At 38.5% G+C, this 19731-nt stretch overlaps 1 protein-coding gene across 1 annotated transcript in view; it reads right to left on the reverse strand.

Annotated features, from left to right (window-relative positions):
• The window catches only part of ANXA10 (annexin A10), a 66410-nt gene that overhangs the window by 7106 nt on the left and 39573 nt on the right, over positions 1-19731 (reverse strand). Inside the window, exons 4-6 of the mRNA XM_061199506.1 lie at positions 9562-9675; positions 7818-7908; positions 6726-6805 (exon numbers count right to left, since the gene is read on the reverse strand). Of these exons, the coding sequence (XP_061055489.1) occupies positions 6726-6805; positions 7818-7908; positions 9562-9675 (285 nt within the window). The remainder of the gene's footprint in view (positions 1-6725; positions 6806-7817; positions 7909-9561; positions 9676-19731) is intronic.

Here is a 19731-nt window from a genome sequence, read left to right on the forward strand (position 1 = left end):
TTTATCATATGAAGAAAGAACAGACATGGCCAAGCTGCCCTAAGAGAAGTCCTTTCAAACAGGAGGGAAGGCGAGCTCACTAATGCAGGACACTCCGGTCCCTGAGGGTTATGAGGACAAGAGGGCAGAAAGAGGTAGGAGAGACATGGGATGAGGCAGTTTATTTAACCCTTCCTTTCCTCTGGGTCCAGATCTGGAGGAAATGCTTTTGTTTTCTTTTTTGACTTTGCTGGAAGAACACAGAGTACACTGCTTTCTGCTCCTGTTGTCTTTTCGGACTCTGGAAATGAACTCAGTGACAGAGCAAGACAGGGCAGCGGAGGCCCCGAAGACACCTTCCTGAGTTCATCTCAGTCCCGAAGCAACACGAATGGGCCCCAACTCTCTCATCTGCTCCTGATGGAGGAACTTGCCTGCTGGCTGACAAGCCGGCAGCGGAGCCTGACGGATGGAGTGGTTTATGGCCGCAGTAGGGCAGACCCTTCCAGCAGGCCAGGGCTGTGAGACAGACTGCGCTGGCTGGAACCCTGTGGGGAACACAGCCGGACACTAGTGGGAGTCTTAGGCTCCGGAGAGAGCACGGGTGAGGCCGAACCATCCTGAAAGGTTACTTGGTTCTGATCAAACTGAGATGGAAAAAGCGATATAAGTTAACTAGCTTAACTGGTCAAGTCTCGTCTTCTCAATGGGATTTGCCCTGACCAAGCTGTGCAACATCGTAACCTACCCACCATCCCCTCCCCTGCCCTGCCGTATCCTTCATCACCTAACATGCTGTGAAATGCACCAATTTATTAGATTTCTCCTTAGCTGTCTGCATCCCCCGACTAGAATGCAAGCTTCTTAAGACTGGGGTCTTTGTCCCTTTTGATAATTCCCAATTGCCCTTGGCACGTTGTAGGTTTTGAGAAATATTCACTGAATCAATACTAAACGAAGGAAGGAAAGTTAAAGAAATACCTTTTAGATGGCAGAATTGAAACAGCAGTTAGTAGAAACGGGAAGATTTTCTGGATCATTGAAGTGTTTTTTGTGATTTCCAATCAAACGATGTAGCTAAGTAAACACCTACGCATGCAAAGTTTGTGAGAAATATTTAAGAATTTTCTGCAGTTCTGAAATTTTTGTGAGAGATTTGATTTTTGGACATTTAACTTGAGATGGTGCCCATCTGTTTACTTCTTTGTGCAGTTATTTGCCAAAAGCACTTTAAGCAGACCGGTAGATTAAAAAAATGTGGATCAGTTACTGTGTGATTTAGCTTTTCCCAGCAAGTGGATTTTGTCATATAAAAAGCCTAAGACAGTAGACTGGTAGGTGATGTAAATGCCAGAGAAAAGGCATAAATGAGAATTGGGGTTAGGGGCAAAATAAAAATGTGAAAGGAAGAAATTAAAGGAATTAAAATCTGGCTGGAAGTATTTGGAGCAAAGTGGCTACAGATGATCCCCAGAGGCCTCAGGGCATGAGTCTGAGGAAGCATCACCGGGAGACTCCTGACAGCCAAGATGAGGACAGTTTCCATTTTTTCTGTCTGTGGAAACATTTATCATCTGCAGTGTGATTTGCACATATGGATTAATCTTTAAGTGACGAACTTTTCATTATTTGACAGATAATTAGATCTGTAAATCTGGTTTAATAAAAGCACAGGAAGTGCTGTGAGTCGGTTCAGTGATTGGCATTAGTTTTCAAGAAGAACGTGTTCTGGTTGAGTGGTTTTCTTATTAGAAATAGGCCTGTTGGAAAATTCTTTATAGATTAAAAGCTCTTTTTTTCCCCAGAAAATATGACAGTAATTTAAACACTTCATGTTTCATGAATACCTTAAAGCTTCCAATTCCCTCAATCTCTATTAATGCACAAAAAGGAGGTGTATCTGAATGTTCATGATGTCAAAAAGATGAAAGCCATGGGCGGTGTTTCCTTTGATTCTGAAAGTGAAGATGCAGAGGGAGGAGGAGGATGTGATTATAATTGCTGAAGAATTTTAGAATATGGGTCCTGGGAGGGAATGGAGCAGAATGGGTTCACTTCCTTTAATTTGCAGGGTAAATGTCTGGAATCTCAAGAAAGCAAAATGATAAACCCAAGGACACACAACTGATTTAGAGCCAAGAGCAAAAGATACATAGATATATACCTGGTTGTTTTACACAGAGTATCTATCTATCTGTCTGTCCATCTATTATCTATCCATCATCTATCTACCTGTCTACCTATCTATATCTCTATCTATCTATCTATCTATGTATCTATCATCCATCTACGTATCTATCTACCTATGTATCTATTATCTATCTATCTATGTATCTGTCATCTCTCTATGTATATGTGTATGTATGTATCTATCATCTACCATCTATCAAACATCTATCTATAGAGAGAGATAGGGGCAGAGAGAATAAGGATCCCAGCTGGAGGGTAGAAGGAACCTGGTCACGTGACAGTGCCCCTCAGTTATTTGGCTGGAACTCATCACCTATTTTTGTAAGATGTCTAGACAGAGTCTCTGAAATGGTGTACACCACAGATAGTGGTCAGAAGTGATGGACTTCTTCAATTCTCTAGTTAACGTTACATCTTTTTCCACTCTTGGAAATTTACTGATCCAAAGCCTAAACCAGTAGGTCCAAAAGGAAGAGCCATTAATGTAGAAGTCAGAAGTCAGTAGTCAGACTTCAAAATATTTAAACATCTATGAGAAATTATACATTTTACTAAGCATTACATGGGACTCCTGATCTTGAAATATAAGTTTTTTACTTCCATTTTCAATTATGAGTTAAGTGCTTTCTTTGAAATATGTATTATCTTATACTTGTAAATTGTGTTTTACATTTTAAGGGGAATATACTATGAAACCTTATAAATACATAATATTTAAGTAAACCTCATTAATTTCCCTTGGCTTCTTATAAAATCTAGCTCTTGCTTCACCATCAATTTTTTTTTTTAAGAGGTACATTCCATGTTTATTGATAGGAATACTCAATATTGTCAAGATGTCAGTTCTTAACTTAATCTGTAGGTTCAACACAGTCTCAATCAAAATCTCAGCAAGTTATCTTGTAGATATCAATAAATTGATTCTAAAGTTTATATGGAGAGGCCTAGGATAGCCAACACAATATTGAAGGAGAAGAACAAAGTCAGAAGACTGTCACTACCCAACTTAAAGCTTACTATAAAGCTCCAGTAATCAAGACAATGTGGAACTGTCACCATCAATTTTTATATTCTATGTTGAAAGGACAATTTTAGTGCTCTGAAGAGCTATTTCAAGGTTAAACACACACACACACTGAAGTTCCAACTCTAGAAATTGAACTTAAGAAGTAATACTTTATCCTGTAAAGTCATAATCCAAATTAGGTGAAACCCAGTGATAAAATAAATTGTGTATTATTTTAAAATATGTGTGTCTATACAAATAATATTATATGTACAAATACACATCCTCACATGTATACTCTATCAAAAATAAAGCATTATTGTTTAATTTCAGGAAAAAGGAACTGCAATTGTGCATAAGATAGATAGCCCTATTACATCAAGGGAAAATATCGTTCACTGATTTTTTACCCTTGTGATTTATTTTCTCTCAAGTTTAGTTTTCAGAACTGTGTGTTTTTTTCCTGAAATATAAGAGCTTTGCTTTATAAAAACACACTGCGATCCTGATTCTTGGCTGTCAGTTACTTTTAGGGGGTTTGTAGCATAACCTTTGACGAGGTGCAGAGATTCTGAGAGGTTATTTGAGTACTTGATCATTGGAATTTTACCAAATAGAAGTAGAACTGGAGTACAGTCAGATGGGGTTGGAGGTGGGAGCAATCACATTTAACAGTGGAGGTGGAGGTATGGTGTCTTGGGGCTCTTTTCAGGTTAGTCTCTCACTCAGCAGACGTGAAACGTCAGGCCAGCCACGGAGCCCATCTGAGCTCCCAGGGACGGGGTGCAGCCATTCGGCTCCCCTGGGGAGCTGACTCTGAGATAGAGACCAGCAGGTATCTTGTTATATTTTTTTGCCTGTTTAAAAAAAAATTTATTGAAGTATAATTGATTTACGATGTTGGGTTAGTTTCAAGTGTATAGCAAAGTGATTCAGTTATACACGTACACATATTGAAAAGATACCTGCACCCCTATGTTCATAGCAGCACTGTTTACAATAGCCAGGACATGGAAGCAACCTAAATGTCCATCAGCAGATGAATGGAGAAAGATGTGGTCCATATATACAATGGAATATTACTCAGCCATAAAAAAGAATGAAATAATGCCATTTGCAGTAACATGGATGGACCTAGAGATGATCATACTAAGTGAAGTAAGTCAGACAGAGAAAGAGAAATACCATATGATATCGCTTATAGGTAGAATCTAAAACATGATACAAATGAACTTATTTACAAAACAGATTCTTGTTATTATGGGATGTGCTGGGGATCAACTGTGGATGGGAGAGAAAAGAAGCCGAATTTGGAAGGAGAGGCTGGGCTGTGATATAGGCCTAGTGGAATGCAAAATAGTCCAAATGAAATATATTTTTTGTCTTACTAGAAAGCTTATATATTTCTTTAATAAATTGAAATAAATTTCTTTTTGGATGCTAAGAAAGTAAAAACGCGTTTGCTATTAAGATGCAACTCGTGGATTTATAATAGGACTTTTGGTTTTATTAGGGGCAGTACTAATGCCAACACGAATTTCTGACTGGAAACTGTTGTTTTAATTTACATTATGGAGCATCAGTCCTAGAAAACCAAAAGATGAAGACCCTTCTAAATTGAGAGAATGTTTTAATGAATCTTACAACGTTGAAAAGTTAGAAAATATTCAATTGACATGTTGCCAAGTAAGATTATTTTTAATATTAATAATGATTATTAAAAACTTTTTTTCCTATAATGACTCAACTTCTGTCACAAATTTAAAGAAGCTTACTTCTACAACACCTTACACAGAAGTCTCAAGTTGGACGATATCTATTCTCTATCGATGTTCTCATCCCAGAGATTAGAATCTTCAGAATAGGACTTGATGAATTGATACAGGCAGTTTTATGAACTATGCAGCCATGCCATGCACATCCAAATTAAACCACAGCAAACCAAATTAAACAAGAAAGCAAATTCTTGATTTTGTTTTTACAAATAGAATTTTTACTTTAATTGAAAGGTCAGTGGATTTGCTCAGTACTATGCCATTTTTTTCAGTTGAACAATTTGAAGAAATCCAACCAGCCCTAGTCACCAATCTCTCCTCCGTCTGGGGCAGCTAATACTTGCTTCCTCTGGAGTCTTTCCTTTTGGATTTCTTTATTCCTAATTCAAAACTAACAATAACTTGGGCACAAAAAAAAAGGGTAAAAAAAATTTAAAATCCTTGTTGCCTGGCAATGAATGGAATTGTTAGCTTGTGTTCTAATCTGGCTGATATATTTATTCATTCTTAAATTATAGAGACTATTGTGAAGTACAGTATAAAGTTTTTAATCACAATAAACACACATTAAAGAAACCACACCTCCTGTGTTTGATTGGATGTGTTAATACACCCTGAATGAGGAAGATAGCAAAATTGCCCAATCAGAAAAGAAGGAAAATGAAGTAGTCATTTAAATTTGCACACTGCCATTGATATTTTAAAGGAAAAAAAATCATGATCAATAGTCATTTTCTCATTTTAACTATTTTCTGTATATAGACTAGTTCTAGACAGGGTAGAAAGAATTCTTAATTTTTATCTTTCTTGTGTAAAGTAATACAATACTTTAACTTGAGAAATAAAGTTGTTCATTTTTGTAAAAAAAACTTTGTAGAATTAAAAAAAAAAAAAAGAACTCTCTCTAGGTAAAAGTTTGAACCTGCAATTTCAGAAAGAAAAATTAGCATATGGCTGTGGGTCTATTTTCTGGAGTGGTTGGGAGATTTTCTGTATTTTTTTCCTGACCTGATGTTCCCTTGTTTTCTTTCATTCTATAAGTTCTATAACCTGGGCTGGAACATCAAGAGTTCCATCCACTGCTCTCCCTGCTAGAAGATGGCTAGTCAACAATCTGAGTGATAACACAGAGGAACCGAAATAGCTTTTCTTGCCTAAATTCAAGCCCCTTGTTTCCTGCTGAATCCTCTCCCGTTTCCTGCATCACTTCATCAGGTACTGAGGGTGTGTCTGATTGATTTGGTCAACACAAACTCAAGGGGAAGATGGAATTACAGAAATAAAGAGATGGTAAGAAGGGAAAACTAGTTTTTATTTTCAATAATCCAGATTCTCCTAATTTAAAGTCATAAGTGAGGCTCCTGGATCCCTCTGTATATTGTACTCTCATCTGGTGATTCTGACTATTCACCTATTGGTGTGGTCCTGGGTCCCTGGGGCCTTAGGCGATGTTCTCATTCTACTAATTGTAACCGTAATATTTTTAATCTGTTAACACCCTTGTAATATATAATTATTTATGCATTTATTGATAATTATAATCATTTTACTTATAGTAGATTGCTTTGAGAACAGAGATGGTGTCTTATTCATATTTGTTTGTTTCTATATCCAACCCAAGTTTCTATCACAGTGCCTTGAATTTAGCTGGCATTCAGTACTTGTTATTGTACAGAATTCACTGTTAAACTGGAATTTTCTGTCCTATTTTTGAAAACGAAACATACCTATTTTTTTTAATAGTGCAAAATGGTGTGAATTTTGGAATTTCATACCTGGACCAAGTTCACCAGCGTATCTCTGAAGTGTCCCGAGGTCTCTGAGTAAATGTCCTCCTGCAGGTCGCGGCTGTATTCTGGGTACGAGAATGCCCATGTTGGAGGGTTGGTTTATGATAGAACCACGTATTGCTGTGCTTGCCTAGGTCAGCGCTACTTCCCCCGTATGAGTGGAAAGTGAGGAGACATCTAATCTGCTGACGTTTCTTTTTCTTTTACCACATTCTACTCACATGAAGCCAATAAACAGTCCACCCAAGTAATTTGACAGCAATGGTAACATAGGCCCAGGTCTGTTTTCTTAAAAAAAAATCCTATGTCTATTCCCAAACTGCAAAACAACATTGAGAATCATTTCGAATTCTGTAATCTTTAAAATTCAGAATTCTGCCTTCTCTTTCCTTAGCGCACTGCCCAGCCCAGCTCTCCCCAAGTCTTTGTCCTGTCTTAATATTTTCAGTGAAGGGTCTTACTTCACTCCCCTTGGGAAAGTCTTGTTTTTGTTTGAATGCAATAGAACTGATTGTCTGGAACATTTTCTTGACAGTTCAATGTCACATAATACAAGATGCAATGGAACTTAAGGCATTAAGCCTTTTTAAAAATGAAAAGAGTTAATCTTTCCACTTTTAAAATGTGTAAAAATCTGATTCTGAGGTGGATCGCAGTGATTATGAGGTTTATGTAAATTGAAGTAGTTGCCCATATTTGTAGAATTCGCTGAGCGATCATCGCGCTTTGCTTTGTTCTGTCTTTATACCTGGTCCCTCCTAGGTAAGAGATACAATGCTCCCTGAGCCACTGTGCCAGGTACTTGCTGTCCTAATGTAAACACCCACCTTATAGAAACTAGTAATTATTTTCCCGGAAAGTCCGCTTAACTTGATTGTCTAGGGAATTGTTTCATTTTTAGTACCCTAATCATCGATTCTACCTAGTGAATTAATTAGTCTTGAGTGAGTGGTATTTCACATATGAGTGTCTTAGAAAATTCTTTAAAATACATAAACTGGAATATTTTACGTGTTATTTGAAAAATATAAAGTTTATATGAGTGTAAAACATATGTACAAATGTGTATTTCCTTACGCAAGTAGTAGGCTTCTCGCATCTGGAAAATTTCTCCGTTAGTTCTTGAAGCTAATATATCAATGAGGCAATTCTCATCAATGCCTGCTCCCTAGAAAGACAGAGCGAGAGAAATATAAAGGGATCTGTGCTGGAAATACCAGTGCAGTCTGTTCAGTAAAGGGATACAGCCTCCCTGGTGTTCTGAGAGGTGGCAGAGGGCAAGGAAGTATGTTTGGGATAAAGACAGGCCCAGTCCAGTTTGCCTCTGCTACTTACTAGCTGTTTGGTCCCAAGAAGATAATATTATCTGAAACTCTGTTCCTTCATAGAGTAAAACAGCCTGGGCATTTCTAAATAATGTGGGAAAAGATGTTTAAACAATGCTCATGACACTGATTTTTTTCCTGCTAGAATATCAATTCTTGGGCAAGCTCGAATTTGATCCTGGGTCTCTAATTTTGCAAAGATGTTTCAGAGACGTCTCCCTGCCTCTCCCTGATGTGGACTTCTGCACCGTTTGCTTAAACATTTGGACTGGGTACTTTCTGTAGTCTCTTTCAGCCATAGGCATGAACTCTTCTCTGATGGTGATTTTAAAGACAACACATCTTTTGCAGAAAGCTTCAGAAATCCTTTCCATTCTATAAGACATTGATACAATGTAACAGTTTCATCTAAACAGTAACATAGGACTTTCTCCTTATAGTTTTTAGTCACATCATTTTGCAAGAGGTAGGGATTGACATCATGCAACACTCAATACTCTGTAATGGCCTATATGGGAAACGAATCTAAAAAAACAAATAAGAGTGGAGTGGATATATGCACATGTATAACTGATTCACTTTGCTGTACACCTGAAACTAACACAACAGTGTAAATCAACTATACTCCAATAAAATTTTTTTTTAAATAGTAAAAAAAAATTCAATACTTTTGAGATTCATATCTACTCACTGAATTTTAATTGAGTAAATTCCACATATGGAATTGTAAAAAAAAAATTAGTTGAAATTCATATTTTACCTAAGGCTTATTCTGATCTACAAAAATGATGGCCAAGATCCAGATTCCGCAATTTTTTTCCCTTTCCCTTTTAGAGTCACACACTGTTCCTAGACCATGGTAATCAGGTCATTGGCAGGCATTGTATTGTAATGATTGCAGCAGCTCTGCAGGTGTTTCATATCAGCATTTGGAAAGATGTGAAAAGCCGTTTGTCCCCCATCCCTAGCCAACAAACCTCTAACAAATCTGTCGTTAATTTCTTTCCTGTATGAAAGAATTGTTCTAATCCTTCAGAAGTAACATTTTGCTACATTTGAGCAATAGTTTTTGTAAAGGATTGATTTAGAGTCACAAAAATAAAGATGTCATCTATATTTTGTCTCTGACTCAGTATTACTGCTGAGTCATTACTTTATGAGCCCAATTTATACCACAGTGTAAAGAGATTCACATGAATTATAATATTTCCTCTTAATGTATGAAGATATACTGGGGAGAGACAAATCCAAACAGCCCCGGAAGCTTTCCTTTTGGCAGGTTGGCACAGAGCAGGGTTGGTGGGTCTGAGTTTGCACAACAGGAGAATCGACTGATCCCGCCGCTGGGCTCTGGAGGTCCCCCCATTCCTGACAACCCCCCCAGCATTTCTTTTGTTTCTTCTTTGTGCAGAAGTTCCCTCCCCTCCCTGATCACACATAGCAGCATCACAGGGCAGGTCCCGCACTAGGGAAATATTTTCGCATCCGACCTCTACCTTCATGGCGTGCCAGAGCTCGTGGGCATCGTAGGAGGGCGGTGGGTACATGAGGCCCACCATGACTGCCTTGAAGTGATTGGAAAGCTTCTCCTTCAGGTCACTAACCAGGTCCTGTGGAGGGAAAAACAAATACCTTCATTACATCGCTTACCAATTTTATGAGAGAAATGGGGTAATTGCAGAAAGTCTTCTAGTACGATTTCCTTTTCCACGTCACTTCACATAATAACTAGTCTGGTTTCAGTTCACACGTGTGTACGTGGATTACACGAGATCGTGGACTTGAGGGTTTGAAAATGACTGATGTGATGACATCTCTGCATGAAACATCATCTGTATGGATATTCTAGTCACGTAAACACAGAAGGATAACTCCTTCCCTAATCCCAACCCGACCCCTCTTCTCATCTCATTATGAAAATAAAAAAATTTGAAACCTGAAAGCATTTTAGTTGGGAGTGCTTAGTTTTCTTGTGTGGAATTAATGAAAGAAAGTCCTTAAAGAAAATATGCATTTTATTTTATCATTATAGCAATGTCTTTTAGCAAAGAGTTTCTGGTTACACTATTGCAAAAAAGCTTGTATAAATGAATTAAGTAGTCTTAGAACTTTCTTCAAATAGTCACATGAATACACTTACTGAAAATATTGAAAATTAAATGCTTAAAAAGAAAAATAAGTGTGCTGGATTTTTGGCCTTGAAATACAGGTACAAGAGCATGAAATTGATCGTTTTAATGTGACTTTCCTTTTACTCATGTAGAGTGGATGTTTAAAAACATATATGCTCAATTTATTTTTTGTAGGGTTACAAAGATATCTGAAAGATGTTTAAAATTTACCATTTCTTGCTAAAATGTATAGTGTATATTCAGTTTTATGTTGAAATACACAACATTTTAGTTCTGACTTGGTTCAATAATATAATTCAATACGGCATAGTAAATAAGCTTTGTTACAATAAAAACGAAATAGTCATAATTTTCATTTTATTTAGTATAATCTGGCAGCACGTTTCCTATACTGTGGGTTTTCTTTTTTAACAAATAAAAGCATCATCCACAAGGTGATAATTGGTAACAGAGAGAAGCTATTGAATTTTCGCCCAGGTCAATGCAATTTGTTTAATGAGCGGTTAATATGTGTCTGGAGTTGTGGCAGGTGCTTGGAGTAGATATAAGACTTATAAGATTGCTTCCTCATGGAGCTGGTAGTCTAGTTAGTTCCCTCGTTGTTCACCATCGACTGTATCTAATCCCTTCACCAAATAGTCCTGAAGGTGCTATTAGGAGACAGGTGATAGCAATGGATAAAGCTGACATGAACATCTGAGCTTGTGAAGCCTTTGTTCTCATGCTCACACGTGCTCAATACATCTTTTTTGAAGGAAAGATGGCAGTGTATTCAATGGGTTTTTATTTCTACTCTTTCCCAGACATGGTGGTAGGAGCTGGAGAAAAATAACACAGGGTCTCTGTTTTCAAGAGGACCAACATCCCATAAACCCAGACGTAGCATAAGTAAAAATGTGAGCTAATGCTTTCGAAGGCTCTGATCTTCATTTTTCACTTTATAAGATCCTAAAGCAGTAGTTCAAGAGAGTTCTAAGAATTCAGATAAGATATCAGAATGGCCTTACAGGATCAGAGGACAGAAGACACAGTTACACAAGGAAGGACAAGTGGCATGGAGATAGGAGTTCAGATGCCATTTGTGATGGTTAATTTTATGTCAGCTTGGATGGGCCACAGCACCCGGATATTTGGTCAAACATTCTTCTAGATGTTTCTGTGAAGGTATTTAAAAAAAATTTTTTTTTAAATTGAAGTATAGCTGATTTACAATGTTGTGTTAGTTACTGCTGTACAGCAAAGTGACTCAGTTATACATGTATATACATTCTTTTTTCCTGTTTTTTTCCATTATGGTTTATCCCAGGATATTGAACATAGTTCCCTGTGCTCTACAGTAGGACCTTGTTGTTTATCCATTCTATATATAATAATTTGCATCCGCTAATCCCTAACTCCCACTCCATCCCTCCTCCACCCCCCTCCCACTTGGCAACTACAAGTCTGTTCTCTATGTCTGTGAGTCTGTTTCTGTTTAATAGATAATGTCATTTGTGTTGTATTTTAGATTCCACATATAAGTGATATCATATGGTGTTTGTCTTTCTCTTTCTGACTTACTTCACTTAGTATGATCATCTCTATCATATCATGTTGCTGCAAATGGCATGATTTCATTCTTTTTTATGGCTGAGCAGTATTCCATTGTATATATGTACCACATCCTGTGAAGGTATTTTTTAGATGATTAACATTTAATTCAGTGGACTTCCAGTAAAGCAGATTACTCTCCACAATGTGGGTGGGTCTCATTCAGTCAGTTGAAGACTTTATAAAAAAAGATTGATTTTCCTTCAAGAATTCTACCAGCAGATGGCCTTTGGAACTGAGCAGCTACCCTCTCTGAGGCTCTAGCCTGCCATAGTCTCTGCTGGCCTGCCGTGTGTATTTGGGCTTGCAGGCCTCTGCAATCATGTGAGCTAATTCCTCAAAATCTTTCTCTCTCTAGACATCTGTTGACATCGTTCCCAACAGTGAGGACCTTGCATAGTTGGAACAGCATGTGGTTGAGATGTTTCCTTCAATATGGCTCGTAATGTGCCTCTAACAGGTGTTTATTCTCCCACTACAACAAAATTAACTTCAAACTAACAATAAAAATATATCTGGAGAATCCCAAATGTTTGGAAATTTTAAAATGCACTTTTGTATGATCCAAATCTCAAAGAATATATCACAAGGGAGTTAGAAAATACTTTTAATTTAATGAAGGTGAAAATGCAGCATGTCAAAATTTGTGAGATGCAGTGAAGATAGTGATTGAAGATACACTTTTAGCTTTAAATATTTATGTTAGAAGAGAAACATACAATCAATGACCTAATCTTCCACCTCAAAAAATCTAGAAAAAGGAAGAGTAAATTAAGTACAGGATAAGAAGGAAGGAAATAAGAATAAGATCAGAAATCAATGAAACAGAAAATAAATACTAGAAACTGTGAATGAAATCAAAATGTAATTTTCTGAAAAGATGAGTAATGTTAATAAAATTCTAATTAGACTGACAAGAAAAAAAGAAAATACAAAAATATTGGCAAAGTAAGAGTGACATATACAAATACTACAGACATTAAAGGAAAAAAGAATATTATGAACACATTTATAACACTATATATGTAAGTGAAATATAGCTGATTTACAATGTTGTGTTAGTTTCAAGTGCATAGCAAAGTGATTCAGTTATACATATATATATTTTAATTTTTTCCAGATTCTTTTCCCTTATAGGTTATTACAAAATATTGAGTAGAGTTCCCTGTGCTATACAGTAGGTCCTTGTTGTTTATCTATTCTATATATAGTAGTGTGTGTCTGTTAATCCCATACTCCTAATTTATCCCTCCTTCCCCCACCTTGGCAATCACAGGTCTATTCTCTATGCTGTCAGTCTGTTTCTGTTTTGTAAATAAGTTCATTTGTGTCATATTTTAGATTCCACATATAAGTGACATCATATGATATTTGTCTTTCTCTTTCTGTTTTACTTCACTTAGCATGATTATTTCTAGGTCCATCCATGTTGCTGCAAATGGCATTATTTCATTCGTTTTCATGGCTGAGTAATATTCCATTGTATATATGTACCACATCTTCTTTATCCATTCATCTGTTGATGGACATTTAGGTTACTTCCATGTTTTGGCTATTGTAAATAGTGCTGCAGTGAACATTGGGGTGCATGTATCTTTTTGAATTATGCCATCATCAAAAAGTCTACAAATAATAACTGCTGGAGAGGCTGCTCACCACCTATAGGTTATGCCTATCGCCTTGCTGGTGCATCCCTAGAAGCTGCCTGTGGCTGCATCACAGAAACAGCCAAGCAGAAGCCAAGGCTTGATTTGCTGGAGAGGGTGTGGAGAAAAGGGAACCCTCCTACACTGTTGGTGGGAATGTAAACTGGTGCAGCCACTATGGAGAACAGTATGGAGGTTCCTTAAAAAACAAAAATAGAGTTACCGTATGACCCAGCAAACCCATTCCTCAGCATATATCTGCAGAGAACCATAATTCAAAGATACACCACTATATTTTAAAATTTAGTTGAAATGGATCAGTTCCTTGACAGACACAAATTACCAGAATAAACTCAAGGAGAATTTCAAACTCAGTCGAAATTTCCTTATATTTATTTTGAAAAACTGGATTCACAATTAACCCACACGCTTAATCTCTAGAGCCAGGTGAAATCACTTGATAAAATCTATGAAACATTTAAGGTGGAAGTAAACTCTACACAAAATCTTGTAGAAAGCAGCGGATGAAAGAAGACTTCTCAATTTATTTTATGTGACTAGTGCTGTCCTAATACCAAAAAAAAAAAAAAAACCCAAAGCAAACAAACAAAAAACAAACAAAAAAATTAAATCCAGCACAGTGCCTTGAAGGTTTAAATGCAAACAGACCAATGGAATAGACTTTTATGTAGAGAGTAAAGGGTCCTGGCAGCTGATGAACAGATGGAAACGTTAGAATTATCATCACTTTTGCGAGCCTTCCTCTGACCCTCGGGGAAGCTGATTATTTCTTTGCCACCGCTGCTCCACCCTCGCACTTACTACACTAGATTTAATGACCATATTATATGCATTTATGTCCCCCCAACGTCTATCAGACACGGACTTTCTCACAAATGTTCCCAAATCCATTATCTCGCTCTGGCACAGTGCTGAGTACTCAAATGTGCAGAGTACGTGATATATAATGTATAAATGAACGTGTGAACAAGTGCGAGAATAAAGGAATAAGTGTGGGAGGAGAAAGCCCTGAATTTACTGATTAAACGTAAAAGATAAAGGCAATGGCTTGGGCACTGAAAAATCTTCCATTTGATATTCAGTCACTTTTTGGGTCCGTATCCCTCCCAAACATTCATAACAGCATCTTCCCTTACTTCACTTTATGATCGCTTTGAGCTCTGACCCTGAACACCTGCGCGGTTTCCACTGCTGATAGGGATCAGCGCGGCCGCTAGATGGCGCGGGGGAGCTTTGCTTTGGAGCGCTGGTGTGCGTGCGTGCGTCTGTGCGTGTGCGCATGCGTGTGCGTCTGTGCGTGTGCGCATGCGTGTGCGTGCGTGCGTGTGTACGTGGCTCTAGCAAACTGATTTCATAAGGTACCTCAAGGAAGTCAGAGAATTTTGGTGGAACAGGCAGTGCCAGGCGTCATCCCAACCGGTCGCGCCCAGGCCTGGGGATGGCGTGTGGTTCCGGTCCTGGCGGAGCGTCAGCTGTGAGGTGACAGGTAGGTGCCCTTACTTCTGTGTCTGCTTCCCGCCTGTACAGTGAGAATTCTAACAGCACCCACCTCATAGCATTGGGCTTACCAGAAAATATTTAACTCAGGTGGTGGAATTCTTAAAATATTTTCTGGGAGGTATGAGGCAGTCAAAATGTCTTTCCCCCCCTCAAATATTAGGTAATTTGCTGCAGATTAAAAATGGCTGATACTAGCTGTTTCCTCTCTCCCCTCTTTCTGTCTCTTTCTCTCTCTGCACCCCAGAAGTTTGCCTGGTACACTGCATTTCTCACACGTTACCAATCTCCATTGTCAGTAAATTCTAGGGTCTCTAACTTACATCCAGAAACTGACGATTTTGTCCCACTTTTACCGCCATAACTCTGGCTTCGGCACCGTCAAGGCTCCTTACGTCAATGCAACAGCCTCCGAGTGAGTCCCCTTCTGCCCTTACACCTGTCCTCCCCACACACACCTGACAGGTGCTCCTGGAAAAATGCCGATCAGTTAGTCACTCCTCTGCAGAAACACCGTTTCCCACTCCAAACTCCAGGATGAGTTACAGCTACTTTTGTGCAGCTGAGCTCGGGATAAGCAAACATGCAGGTGTTTCATGCGATGGTCACCAAGGCAAACGATGTCCCCTTGGCCAATCTGTGCCGTCACCTCCTGCCACTCCGCTCCCTGCTCCCGACCCCCCTCCACCCCCTGGGCTTCCGGTGGCTCCTGGCACAGCAGACCTGCCCCCTCAGGGCCATTGCTTTCTCCTCCCTGTAGCTTGAATGTTCCTTCTCTAGCCGAGCACGTGCCTCCCCCCTCGGACTTCTTCACAGAGCCTGCCATCGTCAGGCTGTTTACAATGACAGTAAGTCCTCTACATACGAACCTTCACGTTGTGAACTTTCAGAGATGCAAATGTGCCCAGAGAAAGGACAAAGAGAGAGAGAAGAAGAAGTAACTGAAGAACCGAAGAGATTCACGACGCAGGAAACGGCAAGGGGATTTTCTTCATCTGAGGAGGCACTGTTTCTGAGGCACAGAACCTGAACGTAGAACGGTACACGAAGGTTGCAGCAGCCGTTCAGCATGCAATCCAGTGCTACCGTGTCATCTATGACGAGAAAAAAAGAGCTACTACCCAGACATCACTGGATCGTTTTTTCAAGAGAGTAGATAGAACTGAATCCAGCAAGGAACCTGAACCTGTGCCATCAGCATCAGGCGTGAGTGAAACTGCAGCTTGCCCTCCGTCTCCTATTGCTGACCATCCTTCAGCTCTGCCATCTCCCACCTCCTCTCCCTCCTCCAGTCAGTAACTCTTCTTGCCTGATCCCTCGATGCCAGCGCCTGGATGCCAGCTGTTGTACTGGACTACTGTACTTTTCAAGGGACTGTACTATAAGATTAAAAAGCGTTTCTCTATTTTTTGTGTTTCTTTGTTTTTTATGTATTCTTTGTGTGAAGAGTATTATAAACCTATGACAGTACATACTATATAGCCGACTGTGTCAGTGGGGTACCTAGGCTAACCTTGCTGGACTTACGAACAAATTGGACTTGCGAACGCGCTCTGGGAACGGAACTCGTTCGCACGTGGGGGACTTACTGTGCGCTTGGTCCGCCAACACCCCCTGTCCTTCTCACCAGGCTTCATCTTTTCTCCAGAGCACTAGTCCCTTCTAACAGGACACGTTTGACTAATTTTTCTCTGTCTCACCAGGTAAAGACCCTTGCAGGGCTTTTGGTCTGTTTTATTCATGGCAGTTTCCCCAGCCGTAGCACGGTGCCGGCTACACAGCATTGGTATAAAATAATGAACAGATGGGTCCACTCGTATTTCCTCAGTTGTTTGTTTGGAGGCATTGGCTGCTCAAGGAAAAACAAGCAGCGGTCCCCATCTGCACGTACTTTGATTTCATGGAGGGGCTGGAACTCAGGAATTACAGTGCCCTTGCACTGCAAATGGGCAAAGAGTGCTACAGTGGTTTTGCAGGACATCAGAAGAACATATCACTTTCATTTGCGAAGATACATATTGAATAATATGTTTAAGTAGCTAAACTTTGCAAGTTCAAAGAGGAGCCTTCGAACACATTCTCTAGTTAGAGTCTTAAATTCTCTCTGGGAGGGATAGAAATAGCTTTGCCGATGCAACCTTTGGAGTGTGCCTTTCCCCAGCCGGACTGCCTCTGCTTTCTTGTTTGCCCTAAAGGGACGCTATGGACCTCACAGCTTGGCCCTGCATTAGGCTAATGAGTACGTGCTGCTCAAACCGAGCTGCTCTGAGCTCCTGGTGGCTGCAGGTGGGCCACGCCGTAGCAATTCCGACAGCTCCATTTAAACTGAAAGTAACATGGCGGTTCCTTTTCCTTTCTTCTTTTTACCTTTATCTAATTGTGTGCACTCAGGGGCAAGACATAGAAGGATGACTAGCACTCTTTTTGTCTGAATATGCTCAGGGGCATAGTTTTATATGCTTTTAACATCCATGCCTTTTCTATTATCAAAAAAAATACTTGCTGTTGAAACACTCTGTGATGTAGGCCTGTACAAAGTGTAACTTAGAAGTTGTCTTAATTCTACCCCCACTGATATTCATTGTGTAAATACTTGGGCAATTTTATGTTATATTATAAAAACACTTGTGCAAGCTGCTTTGTCACTGTGCAGTGGTAAGTAAATTTTTTAAAAATTTATTTATTTATATTGAAGTATAATTGATTTATTATATTGTGTTAGTTTCAAGTATACAGCAAAGTGATTCAGTTATAGGTTACTACAAGATGTTGAATATAGTTCCCTGTGCTGTACAGTAAACCCTTGTTGTTTATTTTATATATTCAGTGTGTTTTCTGTTAATCCCAAACTCCTAATTTATCCCTTCCCCCCACTCCCTTTCCCCTTTGGTAACCATAAGTTTGTTTTCTATTCTGTGAGTCTGTTTTCTATATAGATTCATTTGTATTATTTTTTAGATTCCACATGTAAGTGATATCATATGACATTTGTCTTTCTCCGTCTGACTTACTTCACTTAGTATGATCATCTCTAGGTCCATCCATGTTGCTGCAAATGACATAATTTCATTCTTTTTTATGGCTGAGTAATATTCCATTGTATATATGTACCACATCTTTATCCATTCATCTGTTATTGGACATTTAGGTTATTTCCATGTCCTGGCTATTGTAAACAGTGCTGCAATGAACATTGGGGTGCATGTATCTTTTCAAATTAAAGTTTTCATGTTTTCCAGATATATGCCCAGGAATGGGATTGCAGGATTATATGGTAACTCTATTTTTAGTTTTTTGAGGAACCTCCATACTGTTTTCCATAGTGGCTGCAACAATTTACATTCCCTTTTCTCCACACTCTCTCCAGCATTTGTTATTTGTAAATTTTTATTGATGGCTATTCTGACTGGTGTGTGGTGATACCTCATTGTGGTTTTTATTTGCATTTCTCTGATAATTAGTGATGTTGAGCATCTTTTCATATACATATTGGCCATTTGTATGTCTTCTTTTGAGAAATGTTTATTTAGATATTCTGCCTATTTTTTGATTGGGTTGGTTTTTTTTTTTTGATATTGAGCTCTATGAGCTGTTTGTATATTTTGGAAATTAAGCCCTTATCTGTTGCATCATTTGCAAATATTTTCTCCCTGTCCATAGGTTGTCTTTTTGTTTTGTTTGTGATTTCCTTTGCTGCACAAAAGCTTTTAAGTTTGATTAGGTCCCATTTGTTTATTTTTGCTTTTATTTCTTTGCCTTGGGAGACTGATTTAAGAAAATATTGCTAGGATTTATGTCAGAGAATATTTTGCCTATGTTCTCTTCTAGGAGTTTTATGGTACCATGCTTATATATAAGCTTTATGTCATTTGGAGTTTATTTTTATGTATGGTGGGAGGGAGTGTTCTAACTTCATTGATTTATATGTGGCTGTCCAGCTTTCCCAACACCACTTGTTAAAGAGACTGTCTTTTCTCCACTGTATATTCTTGCCTCCTTTGTTGAATATTAATTGACCGTAGGTGTGTGGATTTATTTTTGGGCTCTCTCTTCTGTTGCATTGATCCATATATCTGTTTATGTGCCAATATCACACTGTTTTGATTACTGTAGCTTTGTAGTATTGTCCAAAGTCTGGGAGGGTTATGCCTCCAGTTTTGTTCTTTTTTCTCAGGATTGCTTTGGCAATTCTGGGTCTTTCGTGGTTCCATATAAATTTTAAGATTATTTGTTCTAGTTCTGTGAAAAATGTTATCAGTAATTTGACAGGGATCACATTAAATAGGGATTGCTTTGGGGAGTATGGCCATTTTAACAATATAAATTCTTCCAAGAGCATGGGTTATCTTTACATTTCTTTGAATCATCTTCAGTTTTCTTTATCAACATTTTATAGTTCTCAACATATAGGTCTTTCACCTCCCTGGTTAGGTTTATGCCTAGGTATCTTCTTTATTCTGAAGCAATTTTAAATGGGATTGATTTCTTAATTTTCTCTTTCTGATATTTCATTGTTAGTGTAAAGAAATGCAGCAGATTTCTGTATGTTAATTTTGTATCCTGCTACTTTGCTGAATAGTTTTTGTGTGGGGTCTTTACAGTTTTCTATATATAGTATCATGTCATGTGCATATAATGACAATTTTACCTCTTCCCTTTGAATTTGGATACTTTTTATTTCTTTTTCTTGTCTGATTGCTGTGGCTAGGACTTCCAATATTATGTTGAATAGAAGTGGTGAGAGTGGGCATCTTTGTCTTGCTTCAGAATTTAGTGGGAA

This window comes from Eubalaena glacialis, chromosome 9 (genome assembly GCF_028564815.1).
Source record: "Eubalaena glacialis isolate mEubGla1 chromosome 9, mEubGla1.1.hap2.+ XY, whole genome shotgun sequence".
In the NCBI taxonomy this organism is placed as follows: Eukaryota; Metazoa; Chordata; class Mammalia; order Artiodactyla; family Balaenidae; genus Eubalaena; species Eubalaena glacialis.